The 26,351-nt window shown below is 43.1% G+C and overlaps 2 protein-coding genes across 12 annotated transcripts in view; one reads left to right on the plus strand and one right to left on the minus strand.

The window, feature by feature from the left end:
* Positions 1-267: 267 nt before the first annotated feature.
* Positions 268-4,298, minus strand: SKIDA1 (SKI/DACH domain containing 1). 2 transcript variants are annotated; one of them, XM_057732677.1, is made up of 2 exons: positions 4,160-4,298; positions 268-3,274 (listed from the first exon to the last, which is right to left on the minus strand). In XM_057732677.1, the coding sequence occupies exon 2, from the start codon at positions 3,159-3,161 to the stop codon at positions 432-434; it is 2,730 nt and encodes a 909-aa protein (XP_057588660.1). In that variant the 5' UTR covers positions 3,162-3,274; positions 4,160-4,298; the 3' UTR covers positions 268-431. The 2 variants fall into 2 exon arrangements, with proteins under 2 accessions (XP_057588660.1, XP_057588661.1); XM_057732678.1 differs by having other exon boundaries at positions 268-3,271; positions 4,160-4,259.
* Positions 4,299-19,531: 15,233 nt separating this feature from the next.
* MLLT10 (MLLT10 histone lysine methyltransferase DOT1L cofactor) overlaps positions 19,532-26,351 on the plus strand; it is a 213,373-nt gene continuing 206,553 nt past the window's right edge. For 3 of the 10 annotated variants that reach the window (XM_057730780.1, XM_057730771.1, XM_057730774.1), the window contains exons 1-3: positions 19,533-20,008; positions 20,148-20,307; positions 22,758-22,837. In XM_057730780.1, coding sequence (XP_057586763.1) covers positions 20,148-20,307; positions 22,758-22,837 — 240 coding nt within the window. In that variant the 5' untranslated portion in view covers positions 19,533-20,008. Of the gene's footprint in view, positions 20,009-20,147; positions 20,308-20,594; positions 21,120-22,757; positions 22,838-26,351 lie in introns of those variants that run through there. The other 7 variants (XM_057730777.1, XM_057730778.1, XR_009053102.1 and 4 more) reach the window with 6 other exon arrangements.

The following is a 26,351-nucleotide window of genomic DNA, read 5'->3' on the forward strand; positions in this document are numbered from 1 at the left end:
AGTTACACCTTCAGGTCTGAAATCTAGTGCATAAACTTAATGGCTCATTGTAATATTTATTATTCAACCTTTTGACATTTATTTGTAGCAGTTGAATTGAGGTACCGGGTGCATTATTAGCATTGAAACAGTAAAGTGTTCCAGCTCTACCGTAATAACTGAGTTTTACTTGAGTCTTTAGCCTGAAGTATAGTCTGTGGAATGTAAACCAACCCTTCTCCCACCCCGCCCCCACCCTACTCAAAAAAAAAAAAAAAAAAACCCAACAACCCGCAATGGAAAAAAAAGTAATCCGATTTCTGTCTTCAAAATGCCATAAACCAGGACTCCAAAAGGGGTGTAACACCTTAATGGACTTGTACAAACCATCCTGTGCAGTTTACAACAAAAGGAAGGTAATATGGTTCAAGAAAATATCTTCCAAAATGCTTTTATGAATTAAATTTCCTGAATTTGTGACTAGGTGGAAGAGGTATTGCAGAACCGCCCAGCTGCCATTTCCATATAGGATGGGCCTTGTGAGGAGGTTGGGAATCCTTAGTGGTGTTTAAGGAATACGCTGGCCACAAATCCCCATCCTTCCCAATAATGAGTGATGGTGGACAAGGAAAATTTGCCATGAAATTAAATGGCCTTTTCACTGCTGATGCTACATTGCTGGCTACCTTTTTGCGTCTGTTTATAACTGTAAAATCATCCAGTGTTCCTTCATGTGTCTCAGTTTTACCTGTAGGACGAGGACTTCTAGCTGATTTCAGATTTGGTTTGACTGGAGGTGTCTGAAGTACAGGTCGCTTTCCCAGTACTAGTGTCCGGTAATTTTTTCTCACCCTGGCACCAAATTTATATTCCCCATCCTCAGGTTTTGGAGAACCTAAAGTGCATGAAAGGCCCTGACTCTGAGCCAGTGGATTTAAGGAAGGAGTTTCTTTTTCAGGGCATGCAAAACCTTCCTTGGCTGTGGTTAACAAGGCGTCCTCCTCTTTACTTTCAGTCACACTGTAAAACTCACCCTTTGTATCATTGCACTCGCACTTTAGCTTATTTGTAATAAGGTCAGGTTCATATTCTTCATTAGCACTACTGTCTTCTACTTTGATTTTAATATTGTGCAGAAATGGCAATGTCTTGTCGCCCGTGTCAGTGCAGGGATTCTCGGCTTTAGTTGCTGCTGCTGCTGCCTCCACCTTGGGATCAGTTGGCGAAGAGGGCAAATCCGTAGCAAATTCACTACAATGAGGGATTTTGGAATCTTTTTCTGAATTTGCTGCCACTCCCGAAGAATCATTATTTAAGAACCTAGCAGCTATTGTGTTGTTATCTGCACAGTGTGTAGTAGGAGTTGCTTGTAGGCATTTCCTAGCCTCTCGGAGTATTCTTTGTTGTGGAAATGCATTGTTTGTCTTTGGGCTAGGTGAAGAGGCCCCCTCCGCCAGGCAGTTAATTGTCAGGTCAGTTCTCTTTACAGTACTGGAAATTTCAGAGTGTGGGAATGTAATCTCAGATACCCTATCGTTCCTTATCTCCGTGAAACAACTCCCCAGGCTGGCCGGGCAGTACACCGGAGACGCTTTGGGGGCCCAGCTCTGCAGATTCCACTCCTCGTGCGACTCCGCTTTGACACTACTCTTGAGGTCGGGAAGTCTGCCGGCATCCTCGAAAGCAGCGGGTTTGGTTGCAGCGGCGGCGGAGGCCAGATGGTACAAGAAGTTGGCCTGCGCCTGCACGCTGGGAGGCTTGCAGAAGCTGGTGCGCCTGAAACGAATGCTCTGCATTGACACTTGGCTGGAGCCGGAGCTGGAGTCCGACTCCGTGGACGAGTCCTCCTCCTCCGAGCTGACTTCACTGGAATCCGAGGCCCCACTGCCCCCCTCCTCCTCTTCCTCCTCCTCTTCCTCCTCCTCTCCCTCCTCCTCCTCTTCCTCCGAGGACACAGAGTTGCTGGAGCTGGACAAACTGGAGCCAAAATCTGAGTCGTTGGCTGCATGGTCCGAGTAGGAGCTGGACTCGGAGTCGCTGCTGCAACTCTCGGGAAAGCTGCCCAGATGGGGCTGCGGCCGGTGGTGATGAGGGGGGTGGTGGTTCGGCTGCGGCTGCTGGGCGCGGTGGTGGTGATGGTGGTGGTGGTGGTGGTGGTGGTGATGGTGGTGGTGGTGGTGGGGAGGCGGGCAGAAGCTGTTAACCAGATGAAACCTCTCCAGGCAAGTGGCCCCGGCGGCCGCTGCCGCCGCCGCGGCCGCCGCCGCGGCCGCCGCCTTGGCTTTGTAGGACCTGGGCAGCAGCAGCAGGCGGCGGGCGCCGGCGTGGGGCGCGAGCAAGCAGTCCTTGGCGCCCCCGCGCTTGCGCTTGCAGCGGTAGGTCAGGCTCACCGGGCCTCCGGCGCCCGCCGCCGCCTTGGGCTGGGGCCCGGCAGCCGACGCCTGGTAGTAGGCGGCGGCGGCGGCGGCGGCGGCGGCGGCAGCGGCGGCGGCGGCGGCGGCGGCGGCGGCCGGGTGCTTGCTGCACAGCAGGCTTCGAAAATAAGCAGGGTCCGAGTGGAAAGCGACGTAGTTTCCCTGGAGCGGGGCAGTTTCATAGTTTAGAGGGGGTTTGCAAGGCGAGCGCACGATTTCCGGGTAGTGCGAGCCCGGGTATTTGCTAAAAATCTGAGGTAGATGGGCGGCGGGGCGCGCGGCGGCTGCGCCCGGGCGCGGGGACTGCGCGCTGATTGGCAGGGGCCGCGCGGCTCCGCTCAGGCCCCGCCAAAGTTGGTGCTTGTCCTTCCAAAAACCCGGGCGGGGGCTGGCGGCGGCGGCGGCGCGCTCTGGCGGCGGCGCCTTTGTGGCCAGGGCCCTGCCGACCCTCCTGCGCTTGGTCTTGAGGACGCGCTCGGTTTTGCAGGAGGTGTAGAGCGCTTCCACGTCTTCCCGGGAGATGAGCGTGCATTTGGCGGCGTGGAAGGCGATGCTGTTGATTGCCTTGAGTTTCCGCAACTCCTCCAGATCGCAGTGGTGCTTTTTCACTTTCAGATGATCCATGCGCTTGTGCACGGTCGTCCTCGGGATGTTTTTCAGCAGATCCGTGAAGACTTGGGAGAGGGCAAACATTTGCTTTCCTTTAATGATGAGGTAGCCGAGCCTCACGCCATCCACCTCTTCAAAACCTGACTTCAGGTCTCCCATCTCGGGCACTAAACGATCCCCACCATTTGCAGTAAATATATACGTGACGCATACATACACATGTATGTATGTTAATCCTCCACCAGATGCTGCGTGTGTCTCAAGGCATCCTGCTAATAAAATAACAAAGACTGTTATTCCCGGCGAAGGGAGTGCCAAACTCTAGGCGAAATTATTGGGGGGAAAAAAACTATGAAATTACACTGACTTGATTCTTGCTTTTTTTTTGGTTTTCGTTTTTTTAAAAAAGAGGGAAAAAACCATCCGGTTTCTGATCTGCCAGTGTGTTGGTCTAAGTCCCCGATGCAGATCAGTACCTGGGCCCCTCTATTCCTTCCTTCTCCATTGGAGCACTATGATAATGGAATGTGAAGGGAGAAAGAGAAAAGAAATGCAGCTGCTATTCCCGCCGCTGCTTTAGCTACAAATAAAATGACAGAGTGAAGTGAGCTCGTCCGGAGACACCTTCATCAATTAATTCCCCTAAAGCCAGCGCTGATTGGACACTCCTGACAGGTGATGCAATAAAAATTGATATTCCACCCCTTCCCCCCAAAATCTCCCACTAATTAGCATACCCTTATACTGCCACCTCCCCTCCCAAAGTAAATAATACAGTCGGTATATAAATCTTTCCATTAAACTATCGGAGCTCAGAAACAGCCTGACTCACAGACTTCATCAGAAGCAGTGTGTGTACGCTTTAAAAAAAAAAAAAAAAAAAAAAAAGCTCTGTATATTCGCCTTTAAAGGAATATTGCCTATTTTTTGCTTTATTTGCATTTTACCGCTATAGCTATTATCATTTCAAAGAAAAGCATTTTTAAAACATTATCAAGCCTAAATAGATATACCCCACCCCCTTTTCCTTTGGAAAATGGAGCTTAAGCAAAAACGTGCAGAATAGCCTGGTATTTCCCTTATGGGAGTGGGGAAGGAGCCCGGCTAAAAGCTCCAAAGTTAAATCCGCGCGGTGAACCACCCCAGTACAGACTTACGTTTTGAATTTCTCTCGATTTTCCTTTTTTTTCCCCCCTACAATGCCTTTTTACAACCAGAAACAAAGTTATTTGACCAAGGAAGCAGTTCAAGGCTCCAGCTCCGAAACACTGTAACAATTCAACTGGATTTTGGTTCTCTGCTGGGGGGTGGGGTGGGGAGGAGGTAGTTTCACGTCAGACCCATAACAAAGCATAGATAAGCCAGAAATGTGTACACTTTTCACAATTAACCAGGCTGGATTGGAGGCGGGATGGTCCTAGAGTCCCCAGCACAGCCTTAGCCAGGATCCTGTTCACGACAGGTCAGAATTCCATGGAGCAGATTGCTTCTGTAGCAAAGAAAAGAAAATGTGAAACGCCCAAGGTGCTTCCAGAGGTTTTACGTAATAACGATGAAAAGAAAGTGCTGATGTACGATGCAGACTATTTCAGTGGTCTTATGATGCTTTTGGTTGGTAGTTTAAATGAATCTTCCACAACTTCCATTTTTTTTCCATGAAAGCCAAACATCTGCTTTAAAAAAAATCACTTTGGATGAATATCAATATTGTTTAACCTCTTCTTACTCAAATTAAAGCATATTTTGGTGTCATTTTCAAGGATATCCAAAATATTGCCAAATGAGAGCAAAGGTCTTCCCAGTCGCATTACCACGATCCCAAAGCGGTTTGTTGGCTGCTTTGCAAAATTCGGCAAAATCTTCTTAACTGTTGGGTGTTTGGAACTACAGCATAAATGCAACTCAGGCATTTATGTGTTTCCTTGTTCTTCCAAAAATAGACACATCCGTGTGGTTAAAAGAATAAACGGATATTTCTGAGCCTGCAAGAAAAATAATTGTACAATAATTTCTTCCTTCACATTCAAAAGTTCCAGCTTCCCCTGCTCTGGTCTGGCTAGCACAAGCAGGTATGGCTCAAAGAGAGAGAGAGAGAGAGAGAGAGAGGTTAAAAACCGAGGAATCAGACATACAAAAAGGTAGTTTGCATGAAATCTCGGCCATAGTTCCCCACCCCCACCCTCATCTTCCTTGTAATTTCCCAGGAATTTTGAAGAGAACTGGGAATTTCAAGAAGTGCATCCGGAAATTAAGGAAGCCTATTTAAGAGAGTCTGTAACTCCGAGGTTGGGATTTGAAAAGTCAGCCCTGGACTACTGTTGCACTCAGCACAGATGTAATCGCCGCTCTTCAACTTAATCAATGTGTGTACAAACCGCGATGTCTAGTTCTTGCCTTTGAAATCTAAGGCTAGCATTTCCATCCAAGAAATCAGAGCTACAGCAAATTACATTTTTGTCCCTTGAATGAGGGAAGGATCATTGAATGGATCTCGTGATATTTCAGGCTTTAAACGTAACCGAGAGGCAGCAATGAACAATGCCTCGTCACAGCTAATACCATCCACCGAGTTGGCTTTCTTTTGCATCTGGATCTATCACACCGCGTTTTTCTCTTTCACTTTCGCAGGAGGCAAAATGCAAAAGGTTTAAGCAGAAAGCAAAGTTTCCAGGAAAAGCAGATGCTGGTGTTTATTTTTTAAAGTAGAATGACCAGAGTCTTTCTATTGCCAGCGACAATAATGTCGTTTTAAAATTCCTCCTGATGCACTTATATACTGCCAGCCCTTTCCCTCGCACCCCACCCTGTCCAATTCCCCTCCCCCAGCTTTAAGATTTCCACCAAAGAGTCAAACAGCCAAGAAATAGTAAACTTGGAAAAAGCCTCTGAGAAGACCTTACAAAAGGTTGGCTAGAGCGTCTTTTCTTTTCTTTTTGTTTCTTTTCTTTTCTGTTTTTCTTTTTCTTTTTTTTGCCAGGTAGTTCTAGGTCTCGATTCCTATTTAGATTTACACACACACACACACACACACACACACACACATACACACACCTATTCCTCCTGCAGAAGGCAACATGATTTACTAACCATTTCAAAATCACCTTTTCCTCTCCTTCCTCCCCTTCCACCTTTAAAATACTGGCAATATGGGTGGTTTTTAAAACTAACAGAATAGTATTTTTTAAACTAAAGTTACAATCTGTTGGGTCAAATGGAGAAAAATAAAGGCCAAGAGATTTGGGAACTGGGTCTATATATACAATTTATGCGAGTATCTTTGTGCACTCAGATACCTTCACACTTATACATTTTTAATACTCCTATTACACATCTTTATTCTTGTCTAATACATTCTTTTGTTCCTTTAACTTCTCCATCGGAGTGTGTGTGTATGTGTGTGTGTGTTAAGACGTAAGCGCGCACATTCTCTCTCTCCCCCCCCCCCCGCGCGCGCGCGCACACACACACACACACACACACACACACACACACAGAATGTGACAGACAGCTTTCTTGTGGCCATCAGCACACGGTGTATATCCGGGGTCTTCTCCAGGCACGTTGGGGGTCGATCCCGATAAAAAGATCTAGCAGAGGCCCCTGAGCGCTCACACATGAAAGGCAGGGGACTTTAAGATGGATTTGCATGCACACAGGGGATTTCGATCAATAGCTACCAACATTTATGGCTTAGATTATTAATGTGAAAGCCGGCCAAAAGAATGGGGATGAAAAATTAAAGGTGTCTGTTATCAATTATGCTTAAAGTTATGCAATAATTTACTTACTTTGCCTGGATGTGCAGATCCAGATGTATAAAGTACTATTCTTCAAAAGCCAGGGGGTTTCTTTGATAAATATGTTGACCATGTCAGCCGCCTCTACAATCAAAGATGAACCCAATTCAGATGATGGAGTGTATTCAAATTCTTTTTTAAGAAAAGATATATCAACTTCTATGTTTCTCAAGCACATATACATATGTGGGTGGATAAGCCCAAATTAACATTTATGTGTATCTCCATCTCTAAGGGTCCAGGGAATTACTTAACTGAGAATTTAGGCATATATATAATATGCATTAAGTTTGTTAATTAAATGCAATTATTTACTCAGGAATGCATAATCTACACACTATCATAAAAAGTATCTCAGCTTTGAAAACAAAGCTGCTTGCTAGAGGAAAGTCTTCTGTGGCAAATACAGATAGAAATATATAAATGTCTGCTTACTTCTGCATTTATTGTAAAAAATCAGCACTTTCAGTTTTTAAAGTGATGGGCTATGAAGATATGAACATATTTGTCTTTACTTATCCTGTGTGAATGTGCTAAATTTATCTTCAAATGTTCTATTTTGATTTATTTTCACTGTATTTTATGTTTAAATACCATAGCAATTCAGTCTGACCTCTTTCCTCTGGAGCGAAGTAATGCACACGGCATTTACAGTCTTTTAAATGGTTAGCTGGGAAATGCAATAGCAATTTGCAGAAGTAGTTTACTAATGGGGAAAGTTCTTTTGAAAACCTGAAGGAAAACCTAAGAGTACTTTTGCATTTCTACACTACAATGTCATATAATTAAAGTATTGAAGAGCATTAAAATAATCCTTTCCCTTCCCAGCCTTCACCCATACATACATAATTTAAATGAGGATCACCTCCCCCCCCTCCCCCCCACACACAACCCCACCACCATCACCTAACTCTTCACCATATACATTTGTTTTAGTGATTGCTGGCACATTTTGTTCAAAGTGAATTCAGACAGAAAAGACTAAGGAACATCACAAAGGCCTCAACAATGTAAGCATACTGGTTAGAAGAATAAAAGAAGTCCCTTGTACTGTTAGTCAGAAGTAACTATAATACTTACAACATAAAGTTGAAAATAGTAATAATTTAAAGTCTCATACGACTGAATTAATTGAGGATGTAGGACAATAAAATCTTGTGTGAGAGTCAACAGTTCCTTACCTAAATTTATGTCATATCACATGTTCTCTGCTTTTGGGGAGGGGTAAATGAGAATGGAGTAGGAGGAAATAGCTAAATTAAGGAACAACTTAAATTATAACTTAGTACATTTTAATTTTTTCTTTTTTGTCTCATCCAAACACATCAGGGCAAGTCTCCAAAGGGGCCCCTCCTTCTGTTCTTAGGCATTTAAAAATCCTGTTTTTAATAGAAGTTTGGGACACAGAGTATATGCCATGTTGTCTACTGACCCATAATCAAAATGCAGTGACCTTCTACCCTTTTTTGCCCCCTGACCCATCTTGAATTCAATGCAGCCTTTATAAATTTGCAAATCCTTGGAGGTAAAGGGGGTTTTGTGAGGCTTTGTTCTGAAAAAGCCCTAAGAGTGTGCTTTCTAAATTAGACAAAGGTAAAGCAACAAACCCTAGTGGACAAGATTTTATACAGGTGAGCAATAGGCAACTCTTCAGATAACACATATTGCAAGCTAAAAAGCAGTTATAAACATGGGAGACAAGAAGGTTATAGATTGTGTCAAATTAGAGTGTGGTACAAATCACTTTCATGATATAAGAAATGGTTAGGCCACAATCTTCCTGCTCTCCTCATCTCAAGGGCTTGGGGGACCCTAGTGACCATGGAAGGAATGGGGGGGGAGGGTAGTAAGGAGAGAGGGGACAGAGGGTGGGAGGGAAAAAAAGAAAGGAGCAAGACCTGTTCTGAATCTACAGGCACATTCCCTTATCTTTCCTGCTATCAGCCAGTTTAAAGGACACCATAATTATGATGGTGATAAAACAATGCCTGCTTATGTGTGCTGAATAAATAAAGAATGTTTACAGCTCAAGAATCTTTTAATTCCAATTAAATGCTATCAAAGAAAAGCCATTTTTCCTACTGCAACCGCCTTTCCCCCAATTATCTTGTTTTGTTGCAATATTTTCCTGTGAGACACCAGGGCCTCTCCCAATTGATCCTGAATGTAGAAAAAAAAAAACTGAGAAAGTAGAGTTCAGTGTTGATGTACTAAATAATACACAAACCTCAAGACCCACAATTTATTTGGGTTACCCCAATTTTTGTTTATTTCCCATCAGGGCCAAACGTGTAGAAACCGAAGTGATGACACTCAGTGTTGAGGCCTACCCATGGGCTGTTGAAGCCATACTGAAATTCTGAGCACCGATGAGGGAAGAAGGGAAAGATATGGCATGTGGAGCCTGATGGTCTCTGGAAAGGGAATCCTCTGGTTCTGTTCCCCTGGCTTCAACCCAAATCCTTCTAGGAGCACTGGAGCCAATCACTGTCTTCCACTGCTGCAGCTACTGGGCGCACACAAAAAAGCGGGAGATCAAAAAACCCCAAGTTCGCATTTATGGATACACAAGGATCATTTCGTATTCATGACTTCAACAAATCACATCATAATCAGATTTAAATAAGGTTTGGGCAGTAATGCCCACCAGGCTGGACACTAAACACTGACACGTATCACACACTAACCAGAAAAGTCACTTGTTAAATTCTGGAATCATTGAGTGAAAACTGTCTTTCAACTTTGAAAAACTCACTTTTTGCTTTTGAGGCCAATTTTTACACCAATTCATTTCAAGAAAGCACCTCTCTTTAAGTCATTCTGCAACGTTATAATTCAAATTTCTCTTTGCTTCCTTTCTCAGTTCCAGTAGTGTTTTGAAAAAACACATGGCATAACAAACATTATGGAAAACCCACTCATTCCGTTAAATGTCCGTACAAACCTGCCTTTTTACTCCATCTGTCTAACCAGCGCATTGCTAAGTAGAAACTTAGAAAAAAACAAAAAACCACACACATACACATTCCTCGAAGAAATATCTAATATTTCTTGGCAAATTCTATTTGGTGATGTGGTACAAAAATACACTGGTAAAAAATTTCAAGGGATACGTTAAGTTTTCTGGATACTTGCGGGCCTCTTTCCTTTTGAAAGTTTAGAGCTCCAGTACCCTCAATTCTACTGGCAGAATTAGGATGGACTTAGAGGGTCCTAAACGTGACCGATTCACTAAGGCGGGGGGCTACAGCTTGCAGCAACGTGCTCGGCAACTTAATCCTACGCTAAAAGAGGGCAGAGAGCGAAAAAGAATGGAATACAAACTCTCCCGACATTCGTAGTTACTTTCAAGGTGGATTGTGTATTTTAACGCTGATGGGAACGTCTGGTTTTGGAAGCAAAAAGAAGAGAAGGTAAGTGTTTGTCCTTGTATCCACCACTTCGTAGAGAAACAATGAAAGAACAAAGGGAACCACTTCTCCCATCTGAACATTTTCTGAATCTCCCTCCGTTTCAAGCCAAAAAGCTTGCGAGGGGATTCGCTTTATTCTACCGTAAGCAGTTGTTGCTAGGCTTGCAGAACTAAGAGAAAGAAGTTGAGCGGCAGTGTAAATATAGACTAAATAATAATAATAAAGGCTTGCTGTGGCGAATCTCCACAGCTACAGTCGCAGCAACTTAGGGCAGAAGTTGCTAAATGCAGGGAGGGAAAGCCCAGGAAAGAACCTTTACAGATTTCAAACTCAGTCACTTAAATAGCCTTACTTGCTTTTTGAAATGATTTCTGCGCACAAAATATATAGGTTACTGTCTATGGGAAAAGGGCGGCGTACTGTTTAGGTCGAAAAATATTTATTGCTATGTGGAAAAGAATTCTTTGAAAAGGTAAGGGGATTCAAGAATTGACGCTAGTTTGCTGATAGAAGAAATGGCAGAGGTGGCTGGGAAAGGAGAGAGTCGTATTTAAATGTATTTGCTTTTGGGTACGGTGGTTATCGGCAAGTCTGCCTTTGTGGGTCTGTGTAGCTGAATGAGTAAGTGACCGAGTGCCGTCGGCATTATATAAATGGATCGGTGTGTGGGGGGAGCCCCCAAAGCCGGCGAGCACGTGAAACACACATTTTTTTACTGCCCCCCAAGCGGCGACCGAAGCTCCCCTCCACCCCTCCCCCCAATCCGTATATTACCTGCCCAGTTACAGTGACACATGTTTATGTTTATAGTCCTGGTTTGTAGTAGTGTCAAGAGCCGCAGCAAGAGAAGGGGGAGGAGAGAGGAGAGGGAGGAGTAAATGCAGCCACCCCCACTTGTTGTTAAAGCAAATTTACTGCGTTATTGCAAGCCCGGTACGGGGGGCTGGGAACTGAGTTGAGAAGAAGGGTAGAGTTGGGTAGCGTGTTGGCGGTGGAAGGGGGGGTGGGGTTAGGAGATCCGGGATGGAGCTTCTCTCTCCAGCGGTCCGGGAAAAGCAGCTCGGTCAATAGAGGAGCACGCTGGCGCACTGGAAAACAAAAAGGTTCCTCCTGCTCGCTGCGTTCACGTGGGGGGCTCTGCACGCGGGGCTCCAGGGCCCTGACCTCTGACCCCCGCTCCTCTCTGCGCTCTCCCGGTGCCGCGCGGCCACTTTTTACCCAGGATCCCTCGCGCGGGCCGCGCTCGTGCCGAGCTCGAGTCCTTCTTAATCCTCCATTCCCCGATTTCCATCCCCTCCCCCCCACCGCCCCCCCTGCCGCCAGCCTCGGGGGAGGATTCTCCGGCGGGGAACCCCCGCCCCACACCCACCCCGAGAGTCCCGGCGAGGCGGCCGCAGCCGGGCCGGGTGGGGCGGGGAGTGCTGAGCCGGCGTCCCCTGCCGGGCCGGGCCTGCGGGGGAGGGGAGGGCAAGGAAGGGGAAGGGGAGGGCAAGGAAGGGGAAGGGGGGAGGGGATCAGAGAGGAGGGGGCCCGGCGGCCCGGCCCCGCCGCCCTGCCGCGGCCTGGACCTGTTGACTGCTATTGGTCCACCTCGTCCTGCGCCCTCTCCCTGCCCGCCGCAGCCCCGACCCTTCTGCGGAAACGTGGGGAGGAAATAAGGATGGTTGTTCTCTCCGCCTCCCTCCAACTTTAGTTTTTTCTTAGGGGATGAGAAAGCAAAGTAATCTCATCCGTTGCCCTATCCTTTCTCATAAAGTACCGTCATGCGCGGACCCGCCGCCCTCCCGGCCCCCTCTATTTAAAACCTCCTCCCTTCCCCAGACCAGCTCCCCTGCCCGGAGCCCGAGGGCCCTCGACGCCCCCGCTGCACCTCCCCCCGCCCGGCCCGGCTTCGTCTCCAGCGACTTGTGTTTTTTCTTCCCTAGAAGCTCCCTCGTCCACGTTCCACTTTTTTACCGTCCCAGGAGGCGTAAGATAAAACCTCTGGTTTGCTGCGTGCTGCCGGACACATTCTCTGCCCTCTCGTCAAAATGCACTTGGTGGAGAGTTTAAAATAACAGTATTTAAAGGAGGAAATAAAGAGAGGGGAGAGTTCTTTTGTCGTCTTTCAGACGACATAAATGCGTTAAAATAAAAAAAAAATGTATTTAGAGTTAAAGGTTTTATGGGATATTGCTGTAGTTCCTTCTAGGTTTTGGATTTCCTGGGGGAATCTTTTCCAGCGGGAAACAGCAAATGAAAATTAAGGTGGAAGTGAGACATCTCAACCACTTCTGAAAATAAAGGAGACATTAAGAAAATATATTAAGGAAATAGCGGCAAGGCGGCCGCAGAGAAAGCTGGAGTCGCCGAAGGCAGCGCCTCGGTGTCGCAGGCGGAGGAAGGAGGGCAGGCCCCGGGATGGGAAGGAGGCGCGCGGCGGCGGCTGGGCGAGCGCTGGGCTGGGCCGGGCCGGGCCGCGGCGCTGGGGAGGAAGGCTGCGGCCGGCAGTGCGAGCGCGAAACCGCGGGCGGGGAGGGCCGCGGTGGGCGGGGGCCGGGCGCGCGGCCGGCGCCGCCGAGGAAGCGGGAGCCGGGCCCCGCTCTCCCGGTAGCCCCCATTGTTCAGCCCTGGCGCGGCAGGTCGCCGAGCGCGTCCTTCTCGAGGGAGGGGTCCCGCGGCCCGACTTGGGCCCCCACCCCGACCCCCCCAAACTGCAACGCTTGGGCCGGTTCGGGTCGGCGCGGCAAGTTTTATGATCAGTGTCGGCCGGCGAGGGGTTCCCAACTCCAGACCGCGTAGGAAGGAGGCTTTACAGCGTGCGGCTAAATTGGAGGAAGCTGGGCAAGCCTGTGACTCACGCATGAAAAGAAGAGGGAAAGCAGCATAGATATGTTTGTAAAGTGATAACTAGATAGAGACAAATGTGGGTAGTTTTTTTTTTTTTTCTGGATTCGGAAAGTTAGAGCCTATCATATCCTATTTTAAACCTCTTTAAATGTATGGATTCGAAAATGAATGTCGGGGTTCAAAGGAGTTCGGAAAAGCACGTTTCGCTGTCTCTATTTGTTATTATTCAGCTCTTTGTTGTATACAAGGAGTTTAATTTTAAAAGGCTGGGTTGAGCTACCCCTAACAAAAACAGGCTTGGTTTCTTAACGTGAAATGCATTTTCAAAATAACAGTGAAATTCAGTAGGGAAAAACGTGTCATTTGCTTTTATACCACGTTTTAGAAAGAAATAATTGTGAGCCACCTACGAAACTCTGCCTGTTTTCCTTTGTGAGGCATGTGGAAAAAATATTTCTGGCAAGCCTCACAGTTTTTAAAAATGAAGATTTCCAACAAGTGCTCGCGCGTCTTGAAGACAAGACCAAAGTCATCGTGCGTGAAAACTCATGAAGAAATAATTTCAATCCTTTTCTCTCAAACCTTACTAGGGCAAGATAGTAATTTCGACTTAGATTTATAATACACTTTGCGGAAATTCCTTCTAAAATGCCCATTACTAGTCCGTGTATTATACAGCACTGGTTTCCCAAGGTGGGTTTTTAAAAACCAATTAGAATTGATCTCTAATGGAATATTATATTTACACGTCATCATGGAAACATCATTTGACAAGAGTTTTGAATTACCAGAAAGAAGTTAACAGATGATGTTCATAAATAGCATCTGTTTGAAAAGAACCTTTAAGAGTCAGTTAAAGGTAGTGGTGGTTGTGATTTTGCATTTGAAATGCTATAGAAGTGGTTTGCATTTTAACACTTTCATTTTGCGGATCTTCTTCCTAAACTTGCATTTCCTCATGGAAATCATTCAGTTATTTCAAAATATAGGCAGAAATTCTTATATAAGAAATCACTCGAAGTGTAACCGTGGAAAGATTTGAATGAAAAAAAATTGGTGTTGAAATTAGATATTCTCAATCTGTTCATTCCTTCCACACTCATCCTCCCATGGTCCCCCTCCCCAACTACTTGGATTCAGTTTACATTTTTAATTTATGTCTTTGAATACTTAGAATAGTTTTATAAGTTTGTCTGCTATGTAGTTGATTGTAGAAGGTGAATCTTTTTACATCTTTTAGTGTTTCAGGCATTTGGGGTTTTATTTAAGTTAAAAAAATATGTTACAAGTCATGATATAGTTGTGAGAAAAACAACAAATGGGCGGAAAAAAGGGCATGAATGGGGGTGGGGATGGAGACGGACAAGTAGTATTCCAGGTCAGTCTTTGTAATACCTTTCTTTAGTTTTCTGTCATTATATTTTCCACTTGTACTTGCATCAAAGATCATAGCTTTTTTAATTGGGGTAAATTGCCACCATATAAAAATTACCTACAGTCTGGCTCTTACGCGTCACAGTAAAGACTGACAAAAAGTGATCGGAGGCTTGTGTGTTTAATTCGCCAGGAATGTTAAGCTTCGTAAGATTCACCCTATGGGGCCATGGTGGTCTTTGGCACTGTTACTGTACAATTCCAAGAGGTAAATATACACATTTTAGATTTTAAAAATCTAAGATGTACTAGGCAAACAGTTTATTGATTGAAGAAATAAAAAAATGAATTTGTCAACCTCATTCTTTCTGGGACACAATGCAGTTAATTAACATATTCTTGGGCTTGTTTCTGGATTTGGTAAGCAGTGGCCCCTTTCAGAGAAGAAAACATTTAAATCTTAAAAAGTAATCTTTGGTTCAAATACTATTTAGCAATTCAGTTTAATTTCTGATTCTTCTTTTTTTTCAGTCCAAGATGTGTTTCATTTCTTGCAAGGTTCTTTTCAATTTCAAAAACTGATTTTCCTCTTTTCCATGTCCAAAATCTTTTCACTCAGATAACCTTATTGTATCCTATAAACAGACACTTAAATATGTCACTTTAACCACACTTTAATTATAACAGAAATGCACATCTTCAGTGTCAGTAAAAAAATGGGAACATGGACCCTACACTCCTGCCCTTACATTATATAGATGATACTCTGAGAAGTCAAAAGTGTAACACCTTTAAGTGTCATTATATCACGGAAAAAAATAGCCCAGCTCTGAAATGTTACTGAGGTTTTGTGCAATGCCTAGAGGATCTAAAGGCGTCTTTTAGATATTATTTTTCTGTTGGTAATTACACGGTGTTTTACCCAAAAATGTAAATATAGCTACTGCATATCAATTTTATAGCAAAAGGAGTAGCTCTGAAGCCAAACATAGGATTAATGAAACTAAACCCTTAAAAGTGAATATTAGGCCTTGATTCTTAAAATTTTAAAAATTAGATTACATATAATTTAAATTTCGGAATTACCTAACTAAACTTTTTAACAATTAAGTGTAGGTAACAGTATTAATTATGATTGACTCTAGAGTCTGTTTTGTAAGAAAATGATGACTTTTACATCGCGAGGTGGTTAACATTTGAGGGTTATTTAAATACAGACAATTCTAAATTACCCGGTAAATAAAAACTCTTCACCTATATTAATTTCAACTATTGAAAATCTTTAAAGAAACCAATTTATCTGAAAATTTCTTAATCATTTCTTAATCATTACTTAGAAATTTTAGTTCAGTTGTACATACAAAATAAAGCCTTGCTTTACTCTGAAGAATAAAGCTCAGATTGCAATTAGCTTTTAAACACCAATATTGTATGTTAAATGATTATTTATTGTGGGCCTACTAAGTGCAGGACACTTGCCTGGTGGTGTGTTGAGTTAAAAAAAAATCACCTAATAAGATTAATATGCTTCATTAAATGGAATTTTCCCAAAGCCATTAGTGGAATATCAGTTGAAAACATAATTGAAATGAATACCTTTTAATTAAATTTCTGATAGTACTCCATGATATAGGTGCTATGTGTGGGTTTGCATCTATAAAGACAGAATACTCACTTATTGTGAGATAAATAACAAAACTAGTACCAGAAATACCTCAATATTTTAATCATACTAGCATAAATATATGGCTCATAAACTTTTCACATAAAAGGTAAGAAACCTTGGATACCAAATGAACAAAACAAAATTTTATTGAGATTCTTTTAAAAGAGGGCATATCTTAAAGTTTGTGCAGATCATAAGAAATTGCTTTATTGCTTTTTCCAACTAATTTATTTAGAAAGAAAATTATAGTTTCTGATGAGGTTTAGTAGATGAATGAGTTCTGATAATTGCTTTTTGTTTAAAAACCTTAGTATCAGAGCCAATACAGAATTTTAAATACTTTATGGGAGTTAAGAGTCTGAGTTAAGGAAAGTGCATCTAGTCTTAACATTATAGAAATATACCTCAATTTCTATACCTCATTAAAGAAATATACTTCAACAATGGATACAATCGACTAAATATAACATGAGGCAAATAACAGAAGGCAAATAAAACTTTAAAAAGGAGATAAATATAAGCAGTACTAATCTAGGAACCAAATTTGGTTTTAAATATTTCATTCATTAGTATCTACTAATGTAAATGATTATGGTTAAGCAATCCAAAAATTTGGTGCCTGAGTTGAGGAATAAAGAAAATTATAAGAAGATATATTACCCATACAGGAAGAAAATATAGTTTCCCATTATAGGGGGGTTAGAGGTTACATCATAAAATACTTTACTTGAGTTTTTTGTGGTTTGCCTCAGATGATTAGTTCAGAGAAATAGATGAGCCAGTACTGAGTTAGCTGCTATTAAGTGAAGAAGTATACTGGGACCACAGGCTTTTGTTTTATTCTACAGGTACTAGGTGTTCTTTTTCAAAGAATATTTTGAGAATGTGGAATCAGATTTAAAGAATAACATTAAGATTGAAATTGTTCTTTTCTATGAAGTTATTCTATAAATCCCATGAACTTTTTTTTTTTACATTGTCTTGTATTAAAAACTTACTCGAACTTTAACAATTCTGGCAATTTATGTTTTATCCATTCTGATATATGAGAATTAGCATATTCAGCTGATCATACACATATATATTGCACAAAGAACAAATATGACTTACTCACTGCTTTATTTTCTGTGTTTAGTAAATGTTTCCTGGCTCAGTAAATGTTCAATAAATATTTACTGAATGAATAATTAACTATATCTGAATTGTTTTGTAATGTTTGTTATTCTTCCTTATCACCTAATATTTTACAGAAATATATTAAATATTATACTTGTGATATATAACAAAGGAAAAAGTTCTATATCTGGTACATGAGTTAAAATTAGAATGACCTATTTATGCTCATTGTTTTTTCTTACACTTTTCATAACATTTAATATGTTAAATATCAGTTTTAAATAATTTGCCATACATTTTGTCACCATTTATATGTACATCTTTAATAAAATTTCTGCTTCAGATGCTACATTTATATGTAGGCCTGTTCTTAAGAAATAGTGTATTTTCTCTATTTTTCTAAATTTCAAAAATGTATTACAAATGATGAACTTTTTTGTTTTGTTTTGGAAACAGCAAGTGTTTACCTACATTTCTTCTATTAAGTCTTACAGAATAGGGTAAAGTACTCATCTTTCTTTACATATAAATTAATTCCATCACAAGAACTAAGCTCCAATGCATTAAAGATAAAATGAATGTATTTAAAAATAATTTACTGCATTAAGGTTTGATTGCAGTGTTTAGGAAGGGAAGTTTCACATTGATTTTAACTAAACATTACTCTTCGTTAAGAGTCTGAACCTGATCAAGAATTGGATGTTGAACTTGTATCCCTTGTAAAGGGGTAAAGATAAGATATACACTAGAGATACACAAAACAATATAGATTTGTTTGAACACAGTTTTAGATTTAAAAATATCAATGATATTTTAAGAACATCATTATTATATGTTTGGAAATTTATTATTACCATACCCTCCAAAACACGTTGCATTTTATAGGTATGTAATCTCATAGTCCCCTTTTTTAAATGCACTAATATAACAAAGCGAATTCTCATTTTTTGTCTCTTTAGTGTACATTTTCCCCCTAGCTTACACTTTTAGATTTGCGTTACTGTAGCTATCTCACTTAGCTTTTAGAATGTCTTAATATATTTTCTAATATATGCTTGCATTGTATTATATGTATTATAATTCTTAAATAGATTTCTAGCAATTAATTTGAAATAGAAAAAGCAGCCGTGTCACCATTTTTTTTTTCTTTATGAGCACACTTGGAATACTTTTAGAGCTTAAACCATTATCTTTTGGTGATTGACTAGGAGAACTTGGGTTCCTTCATCTTTTAGCATTTTATGTAACTGCATCTCCCAGATCCTCACATTATATTGCTAATTACTGATAAACAGTCATTTGTACTTGCAAGGTATTTATCAAAGTCATGAATTTGCCTTGTAACTATGCTTGTCCTTTAAACTATCTATATGCCTATTTCATGCTAAACTTATATAGTTACTTTTTTTTTTTCTAAAATCAATATTGGGTTAACAAGAATACATAGGGGGTAGGGCAACAGAGGAAGATTTCAGAGCTCGAAACTGCTCAATATCCAGCTAATTAACTTATTCAGATAGGCCTGATCCATTTCCTATTTGTATGTGAGGAGTGAGCTCCCATCTTTCTGCCACTTAAATGACCTAAATAAAAAAAGTGACAAATCCTAAAGAGTAAATTTGAAGTACAGAGTCAGATCAGAGAAATCTTGAATCAAAAGGACTCCGCTATCATGGTGTGAAGTATCATTTGGTGACTGACTAGGAGAACTTGGGTTCCTTCAAACTGCTTTTTCTTGATTTTCACATTATATTGCTAATTCCTGGTTAACAACCATTTGTACTCCTACACAGCAAGCTGAGGGTAGCATAGGTGTTGTTCCCTCTTCGAGTACAACCCTAACTTAGGCTTTTGACCTTGTCTGTGAGGCACTTTCACTTGTCACTGGGGACAATATGGTGTGTCAATGGGCGGCCGACTTGGTGGCACTTCCACTGGGTGAGCTTTGGGTAGAGGGGTAGAGTCCAGGATGTGAACTTAATGGGTGGAGAGGCTGCGACAGTACAGTGAAGTTCGCGCGGCCAACTGCAAGAAGCCATGCTTCACTGCACTCTTCGTGGAAGCTGGCCAACTTGCCCAATCCTTGTTACCCCGGGCACGTTCTTGAGGAAAAGGCCGGCAGGTAGGTCCTCTGATGCCCCCGGGGAGTCCCCTCCAGCTACTCAGACAAAACACGTTCTCCATCCCGGCCCTCATCAACCTCCCTTCCCTCCCTCCCTTCCTCCCTCCCGCAAAGAGGCCTGTTCGGGACGTGCACACGCAGCCCGCGCGGCCGGCGCTGCAGAAGGCGGTCCCAACGTCCCCGCCCCCGCGTGCGCGCTCCCGCGCCCTCCCGTTGGCTCTTTGAGGCCTCGGCGCGCCGCGGGCTCCCCTCACCCCCGCCCCCCAGCACACCTCGGCGTCTGAGAGCGGCGCGGGGGAGGGAAGGGGCCGGGAGGCTGGCCTGGGCTGCCGGCCGGACGCGGCGGCGCGCACGCAGGACTCGCCTCTCCTGGGCCTTCTCCTCACGCCGGCCGCTGGGCGGGCGCGCACGCCGAGTGACGCTCGAAGGAGGAAGCGCAACCCCCTTCCCCTCCCTCGCTGCCCCTGGCCCAGCGGGAGCCCCCCCAGTGCGCCTGTGCGGAGGCCTACTTGATTATGTGTGCCCTCTCCGGGCTCCAGCGTTAGCGGCCGGGTGGAGGTGGGGAGGGAAGACGACGAGGAGGAGGAGGAGGAGGCGGAGGAGGCGGTGGAGGGGAGGTGGGGGGAGTCAGCAAGGACATGGCTCCTGACTCCTGTGCGGAACGTGAGTGACTGAGCGGCAAAGCCCGAGTGAGCGAGCGGCCGAGCGGCGGGCGGGGGCCGGGGCGCCGGGAAGGGAGCGGGGGCGCGGGTGTGTGTGTGTGTGTGTGTGGGGAAGCACTCATTGGCTTGCTTGTGTTTTTTAATGGTCCCCCCAACTCCCTCTTAGATGGTCTCTAGCGACCGGCCCGTGTCACTGGAGGACGAGGTCTCCCATAGTATGAAGGAGATGATTGGAGGCTGTTGCGTTTGCTCAGACGAGAGAGGCTGGGCCGAGAACCCGCTGGTTTATTGCGACGGGCACGGCTGCAGCGTCGCGGTGCATCAAGGTAAACACCCAACGGCCCAGAGGGCCGAACCCAGGCTCTCCCAACCGTCACCGCTTCCCCCACCTTGGCAGCAACTGCCAGTTCCCCGCCCGCCCCTCCCCCCTCCCCGCCCCGCCCCGCCCCGCCCCCGCCCCGTTCCGCGGCCAGGGATTGACTCGGAGGGTCTGCGGCTGGGCGGAGGGGGTGTGGGCTGTGCATGTGGGAGAAAGTGCGTGTGGCCCGGCCTGTCATGTGACTCTGCGCTCACTCACTCAAGTGTCATTCGGCCGCCGCCTGCGCCCGGAGCCGCGGGTCTGCGGACTCTCGGAGGCGGGCGTCGGTGGCGAGGGGGCGCGGGGGGCCGGGCGCGCCCCCTCGGCCGTGGCCCCGCGGCTGTAGGTTCGGCTTGGAGAGCGCGGAGCCCCCTCCCCCTCCCGCCGCTCCGTCTGCCGCAGTGTCTGGAGACTTCCTGTGCCATGGAGTCGGGCTCGGGAGCGCGGCGCGCGGCGCCGGGGCGGGTCCGGGGGCGCTGCCCTGCCGCTGCAGATTTCGGGGCGGGAGGGAGGGCGCCGGCTGCCGCACCCCGAGCTTTCTGGCCGAGACCTTGCTTCCGCTGCTGCGGGCGGGAGCTTTCGGTGGAGAAGAGGCGGAAGGTCGCCGCCGCAGTCACGCCGCCGCGGGAGCGGCTGGGCTGAGCTGCCCGGGGTGGTGGATCAGGTTGTTGAGTGCCCGCGTCGGGCCACTTTCTCAGCTTAAGTGACTGAAGAGAGGAGGTGGTGATGCCGCCAGGGACTTGGGGAGCATCTTGGTTTATTTCTGGGTGTTTCCATTCGGTGAGTTTTTGGAATATTCAAAAAAGCCAAGCACACTAGTAAGGTAGTTTTCTGGACATTCAAAGTTCTGACTTTTTCCATTTCATGTGGTAAGGAATTGAGGCTGAAAAAACCTAGGTAATGTTTTGGTGGCTCTTGCACTCCCCTTGTTGTGCACCAGCCCGTCCCCCGTTCCCATTTCTAAAGCTGGCATTGAGTGATGCAAATGTTGTTCAGTAGTGTATTGGACGCTGTTAAACGAGAGAAAGCTGAACATAGGGGACTAAACTGTTTTCTTTATAGAATGGAATCTCAGAACTGGGAAGGGGAATTTAGAGATCGTGAAACTCCTGACCTGACAATGCACTTATCCCCAGTTTTTTTAAGGAAGGGTAGAGTTGCACACCTTACTTTTCTAAGGAGTGAAAACCATGTGTATTGAAACTAGGTACTGATTTTAAGGTCTTGGAACTGGTATATTGTATTTCCGTTATAGTATTCATTGACATTTGTGGAGATATTTCTTATGAATTGGGTGACAAATGATGCTAAGTAGTCTCATCTCCCGATTCAGAAAGTGTTCATTTAAGTTTTAAAATTTCCTCTCTAGAAGTATTTCTGAATTAAAACATAAGTTTTGGACGCTGATGCTATTTTTCCTGACTGATGGAATATTTCTACTCTGTTACATTTTAAAAGGGATTAGAAGTTTAGCTTTTGGAGTTTTAAAAATTTTATATTTTATATTTTTTAAGTGTTTTCCAATATTTGATAATATTTTCAAGTTACCTGTAAGCAAGCTCATTCGAGAGAATGTCAATTGGATATTAGCGTTTAGGTTTTTGGAAAATTTTAAATTTTGAGTTAACTAACTGTTAATATAGAAACAATTTTTTAAGCAACTAGACTGTGGTTTAAATGTGTAATATACAGATCATTTACTGGAACGTTAACATAAATTAGAAAAAAAAAGTTCTTTTTTTTATGAGGGCTTTTTTGAGATGTAATTCACATACCACGCAATTAACCCATTTAAAGTGCCCAATTCACTGGTTTTTAGTATATTCGCAGTTTTGGATTTGTTACTACAGTCAATTTTAGAACATTTTCGTCACTCTAATAAGAAACCTTGGACCCGTTAGCAGTTACTCCTCATTTCTCCCCCAGTCCTCATTCCTAGACAACTGTTAATCTACCTTCTGTCTTTATAGGCAGATAGACAAATGTCTATTCTGGACTTTTTATTTAAATAGAAGCATTTCACTTTTAACACTACGTTTCATTTTTTTTCTTGCAATATCTTGTTTGTTTTGAAAGGTGATTTGGAAATAATTTTCATTTTCATGTATCTAAAATGTTTGCTATTTAAACTTCAGGATGTAAGAATGAATTTTGAGTTATTCTGTTAAAAAACTTGTTTTACCTGATATTTTTCTGTTATAAGAGAATAATTAAAATTTGTGATGTTTATACTTTTTAAATGAAATAGCAGAGGACTATCTTTTTAATATTTAATTAAAATGTCATAATTTTAACTAGGTGATAAATTATAAACATTAGTTCTTTACAAAGCAGGTGGTTTAAGTGAATAGTTTCAGAGGTATTTGATTTTCCATAATTATTCAAATCTTGACTTATTTTAAAACTATTTCCCAACAGCTTGCTATGGAATTGTTCAAGTACCCACTGGACCATGGTTTTGCAGGAAGTGTGAATCTCAGGAGAGAGCAGCCAGAGTGGTAAGGACTGTTTATCAAAAACATTAAAACACTTCACTAAGTAGCTTAGGATGCTACACACTCATGTTTCAGTTTGAAGGGTTTTCAGTCTTTTGTTCAAATATTGAATTTGGACCAAATATTGACTTACAGTTTTAAACCGGTTTTATAAGATCTGAAAAACAAATTGAACCACATAAGTATATATTGATGGATACTTAGAACGGATAAAGTATAAAGTTGTATTTGGGCTTTATTAGCCCTGCCTACTGGTTTGAAGGTTAAATTGGCTAATCATAGTTGGACTATGATGGCAGTAGGATGTAAGTTATACTGAGATAATTCTGGTTGGTTCTGTTTAATGAGTAAAAAAAACCCACAAAGATTCAGTGGTTCACATTTCTTTTTACTACATCTACACATGTATGGTTTAACTTTGCTCAGTATTTTCAGACATTCAGTCCCCTTGGCAAAGCAACATAAAACTCTTCCTTTTTTTGACTGCTGGCTAACCTTCTTTCTGAACACTTCTGTAAACCTTCTGTAAGAATGAGGGAGGAATGTTTATTCTTTGTGGCCAAAATCATTTTTCTAGTTGACCTTATAGAAATACGAGGGAGAAATAGATTTAATCTTCATTAATCATATGAAAGTATTACCATTTGCAGTGTGATAGTTTCTTCCTTTTGGTGTTGACTAGAGAATTTGACAGAAGGTAGACAACAAATATTTCAACTTCTCTACTTACATGGATAGCAAGAACAAAAGATTTATTTTTGCCAGGGTAGTTTTTGATCAGCAGAAATAATGGCTGAGTAGCCTATGTAGGATTGTGAAACTGAGAGCAATGTTCTGTTGATATATTTTGTTTGTGTGTGAGAATGCACTGTAGCTATTCTGACATTACAAAAATAGGAATTAGCAAGTGGAGGATGAAATTAATCATGAAAATTTTAGGACTTAAAGTATGTATAGGCTTACTCTTTTTCCCTCTTTGTAGCATGTTACGGTTTCGGGTTGATGGGTCACCAAGCAAGAGAAGTTATGCTTTAATTTGTTGGTAAACACTGACAGTAAAGTGAGGCTCTTGCAGGGTGTATCACAGTAGATTCATGGCCAGAGGAAGATTAGAAAATAGAAAGGTGGGTATCAGGAGAGGGAGGATAAAGTGGGGAATGAGGAGTGGTAAAATACCAGTGTTATTATTTGCCTCAAGTGCCACTTGTTGCCTGTTTCTATTCCTTTCTCCCCCATGGTCAAGATATCCAGGTAAATAAGTTAGTTATCGTGAAAGGTGTATTGGAGGACACATTTTATTTTAGCTTCGTTTGGTAGGATGTGGGGGCCATTAAAGGAGGCACAGGTAGCCTCTTCTTAATTCCTGTGGTGTACAATTATAAAAGGTAGGGTTGTTTGTAAAAAAACAAAAACTGATTCCAAGCTTAAGTAAGCAAAGAAAGGACATTTTGTTATAAGGATATAGTAGGCAAGAAACCTAACCTGAAAATGTACCCATGAATTAGAACAAAAATCAAATTAGTCTTAATATTATTTCTGCTTTTCTCTGTCTTCTTCATTCTTTAACTTTCTGCAGATTTTCTGTACTACTTACTCCAATAATCAACAGCTGACTTTTTTGATTGTTTACTCTTTGTCAGATACTGTGCTGAATATTCTATACCAATTATCTTTAATTATCCTATTAAATATATGAGGTAGATAGTCTGTTATTTTTATTTCGTAGATAAAGATACCATAATTTTAAGAGAGATACATATCTAGTTGGATTCTGGGCTGTGATTAAGCTTTCGAACACAGTGTTGTATATTGCCTCCTGTGGTGAAAGATGGCCATACTTCAGCTCTTATTATTTTCTATCTCCTGTCTCAAGAGACTAAATCTCAGTGCAGATCTCTGTCTTGGCTTGTCTAATTCTGGACCAGTTAGTTAGCCATGGCTAGACAATACAGTTGAGCTGCTTAGACATAGGGAGATATCTGTAGGTTTGGGATAGCTCGCTTTTCAGAGGAGGGGGGGGACATAAGCTGGTGATATCCTGACAGATACTGAGGAGTAAAAATCAAGAACAATAAAACAGTATTTTTATTTTCTGTTTATTTTATTTATTTATTTTTTGTTTTTTTAAAAATAAATTTATTTATTTATTTATGGCTGTGTTGGGTCTTTGTTGCTGCTTGCAGGGTTTCTCTAGTTGCGACAGGTGGGGGCTATTCTTCGTTGTGATGCACAGGCTTCTCAATGCGGTGATTTCTCTTGTTGCGGAGCATGGGCCCTAGGTGCGTGGACTTCAGTGGTTGTGGCTCGTGGGCTCTAGAGCAGAGGCTCGGTAGTTGTGGCGCATGGGCTTAGTTGCTTCACAGCATGGGGATCTTTCTGGACCAGGACTTTAACCTGTGTCTGCTGCATTGACAGGCGGATTCTTAACCAGTGCGCCACCAGGGAAGTCCCAAAGCAGTATTTTTAGGCAAGTAGTTTGGTTGTATATAGAATGGCTTTGAAAGGGAAGGTTAGAAACTGAAAGACTTAGGATGCTATTAGTATAAAAATGTTTAAGTATAAAGGAAAGGAGGGAGCATTTTGAAGGAGGAAATGACAGAAATGGATGTTGGGTGAGGGAAAGGGAATAATCAAAGATGATTCTGAGGGTTTCCCTGGTGGCCTGGTGGTTAAAAACCGCCTGCCAATGCAGAGGACAAGGGTTCGAGCCCTGGTCCGGGAAGATCCCACATGCCATGGAACAACTAAGCCCATGTGCCACAACTACTGAGCCTGTGCTCTAGAGCCCATGAGCCACAACTACTGAGCCCAGGTGCCCCAACTACTGAAGCCCACGTGCCTAGAGCCCATGCTCTGCAACAAGAGAAGCCACTGCAATGAGAAGCCCGCGCACCACAGTAAAGAGTAGCCCCCACTCACCACAACTAGGGAAAGCCCGTGTGCAGCAACGAAGACCCAGTGCAGCCAAAAATTTAAAAAAAAAAAAAAAATTTATTAAAAAAAAGCAAAAAACAGAGATGAATCTGAGATGTGAAGGTTGAGCACTCTAGATTGGTGATACCATTAATAGTAATAGAGGAAGGAGAGCAAATTTGAAGAGTAAGGAAAGTTCTGTTTTGGGCATGTTGGTTTGATGCTGCTAGGATTTTTTATTGGAAACTTAGGGTTAAAGTAATAAAGGAAAGTTGGAAGGAAGGAAGATTGGGAACCAAGTGACATTTTTTGTTAGAGAAAAGAAGAGTGAAGACAGAACTATGGTGAATATTCACATTTGGGAGAGTAAGAATGAGTTACCAAGGATAGATAATGAACTGTCAGGAAAGGAGACCGTGTAGGGTCCAATAACAACACAGACAGCTGTTTTTTCAAGAAAGAGTTGTTGATAGTCACATAGCAGCCAAGGATGCTGAAGGACTAAGACAGGTTCTTGAGACAGCAGTTGTAGTCCCTTGGTTTGGGCAGAACCCTCGTTATAGGGCATTGAAAAAGGTAGGGATTTGCAGGGTTAGATTAAATG

The sequence above is a fragment of the Hippopotamus amphibius genome, chromosome 4 (assembly GCF_030028045.1).
Source record: "Hippopotamus amphibius kiboko isolate mHipAmp2 chromosome 4, mHipAmp2.hap2, whole genome shotgun sequence".
Classification (NCBI taxonomy): domain Eukaryota; kingdom Metazoa; phylum Chordata; class Mammalia; order Artiodactyla; family Hippopotamidae; genus Hippopotamus; species Hippopotamus amphibius.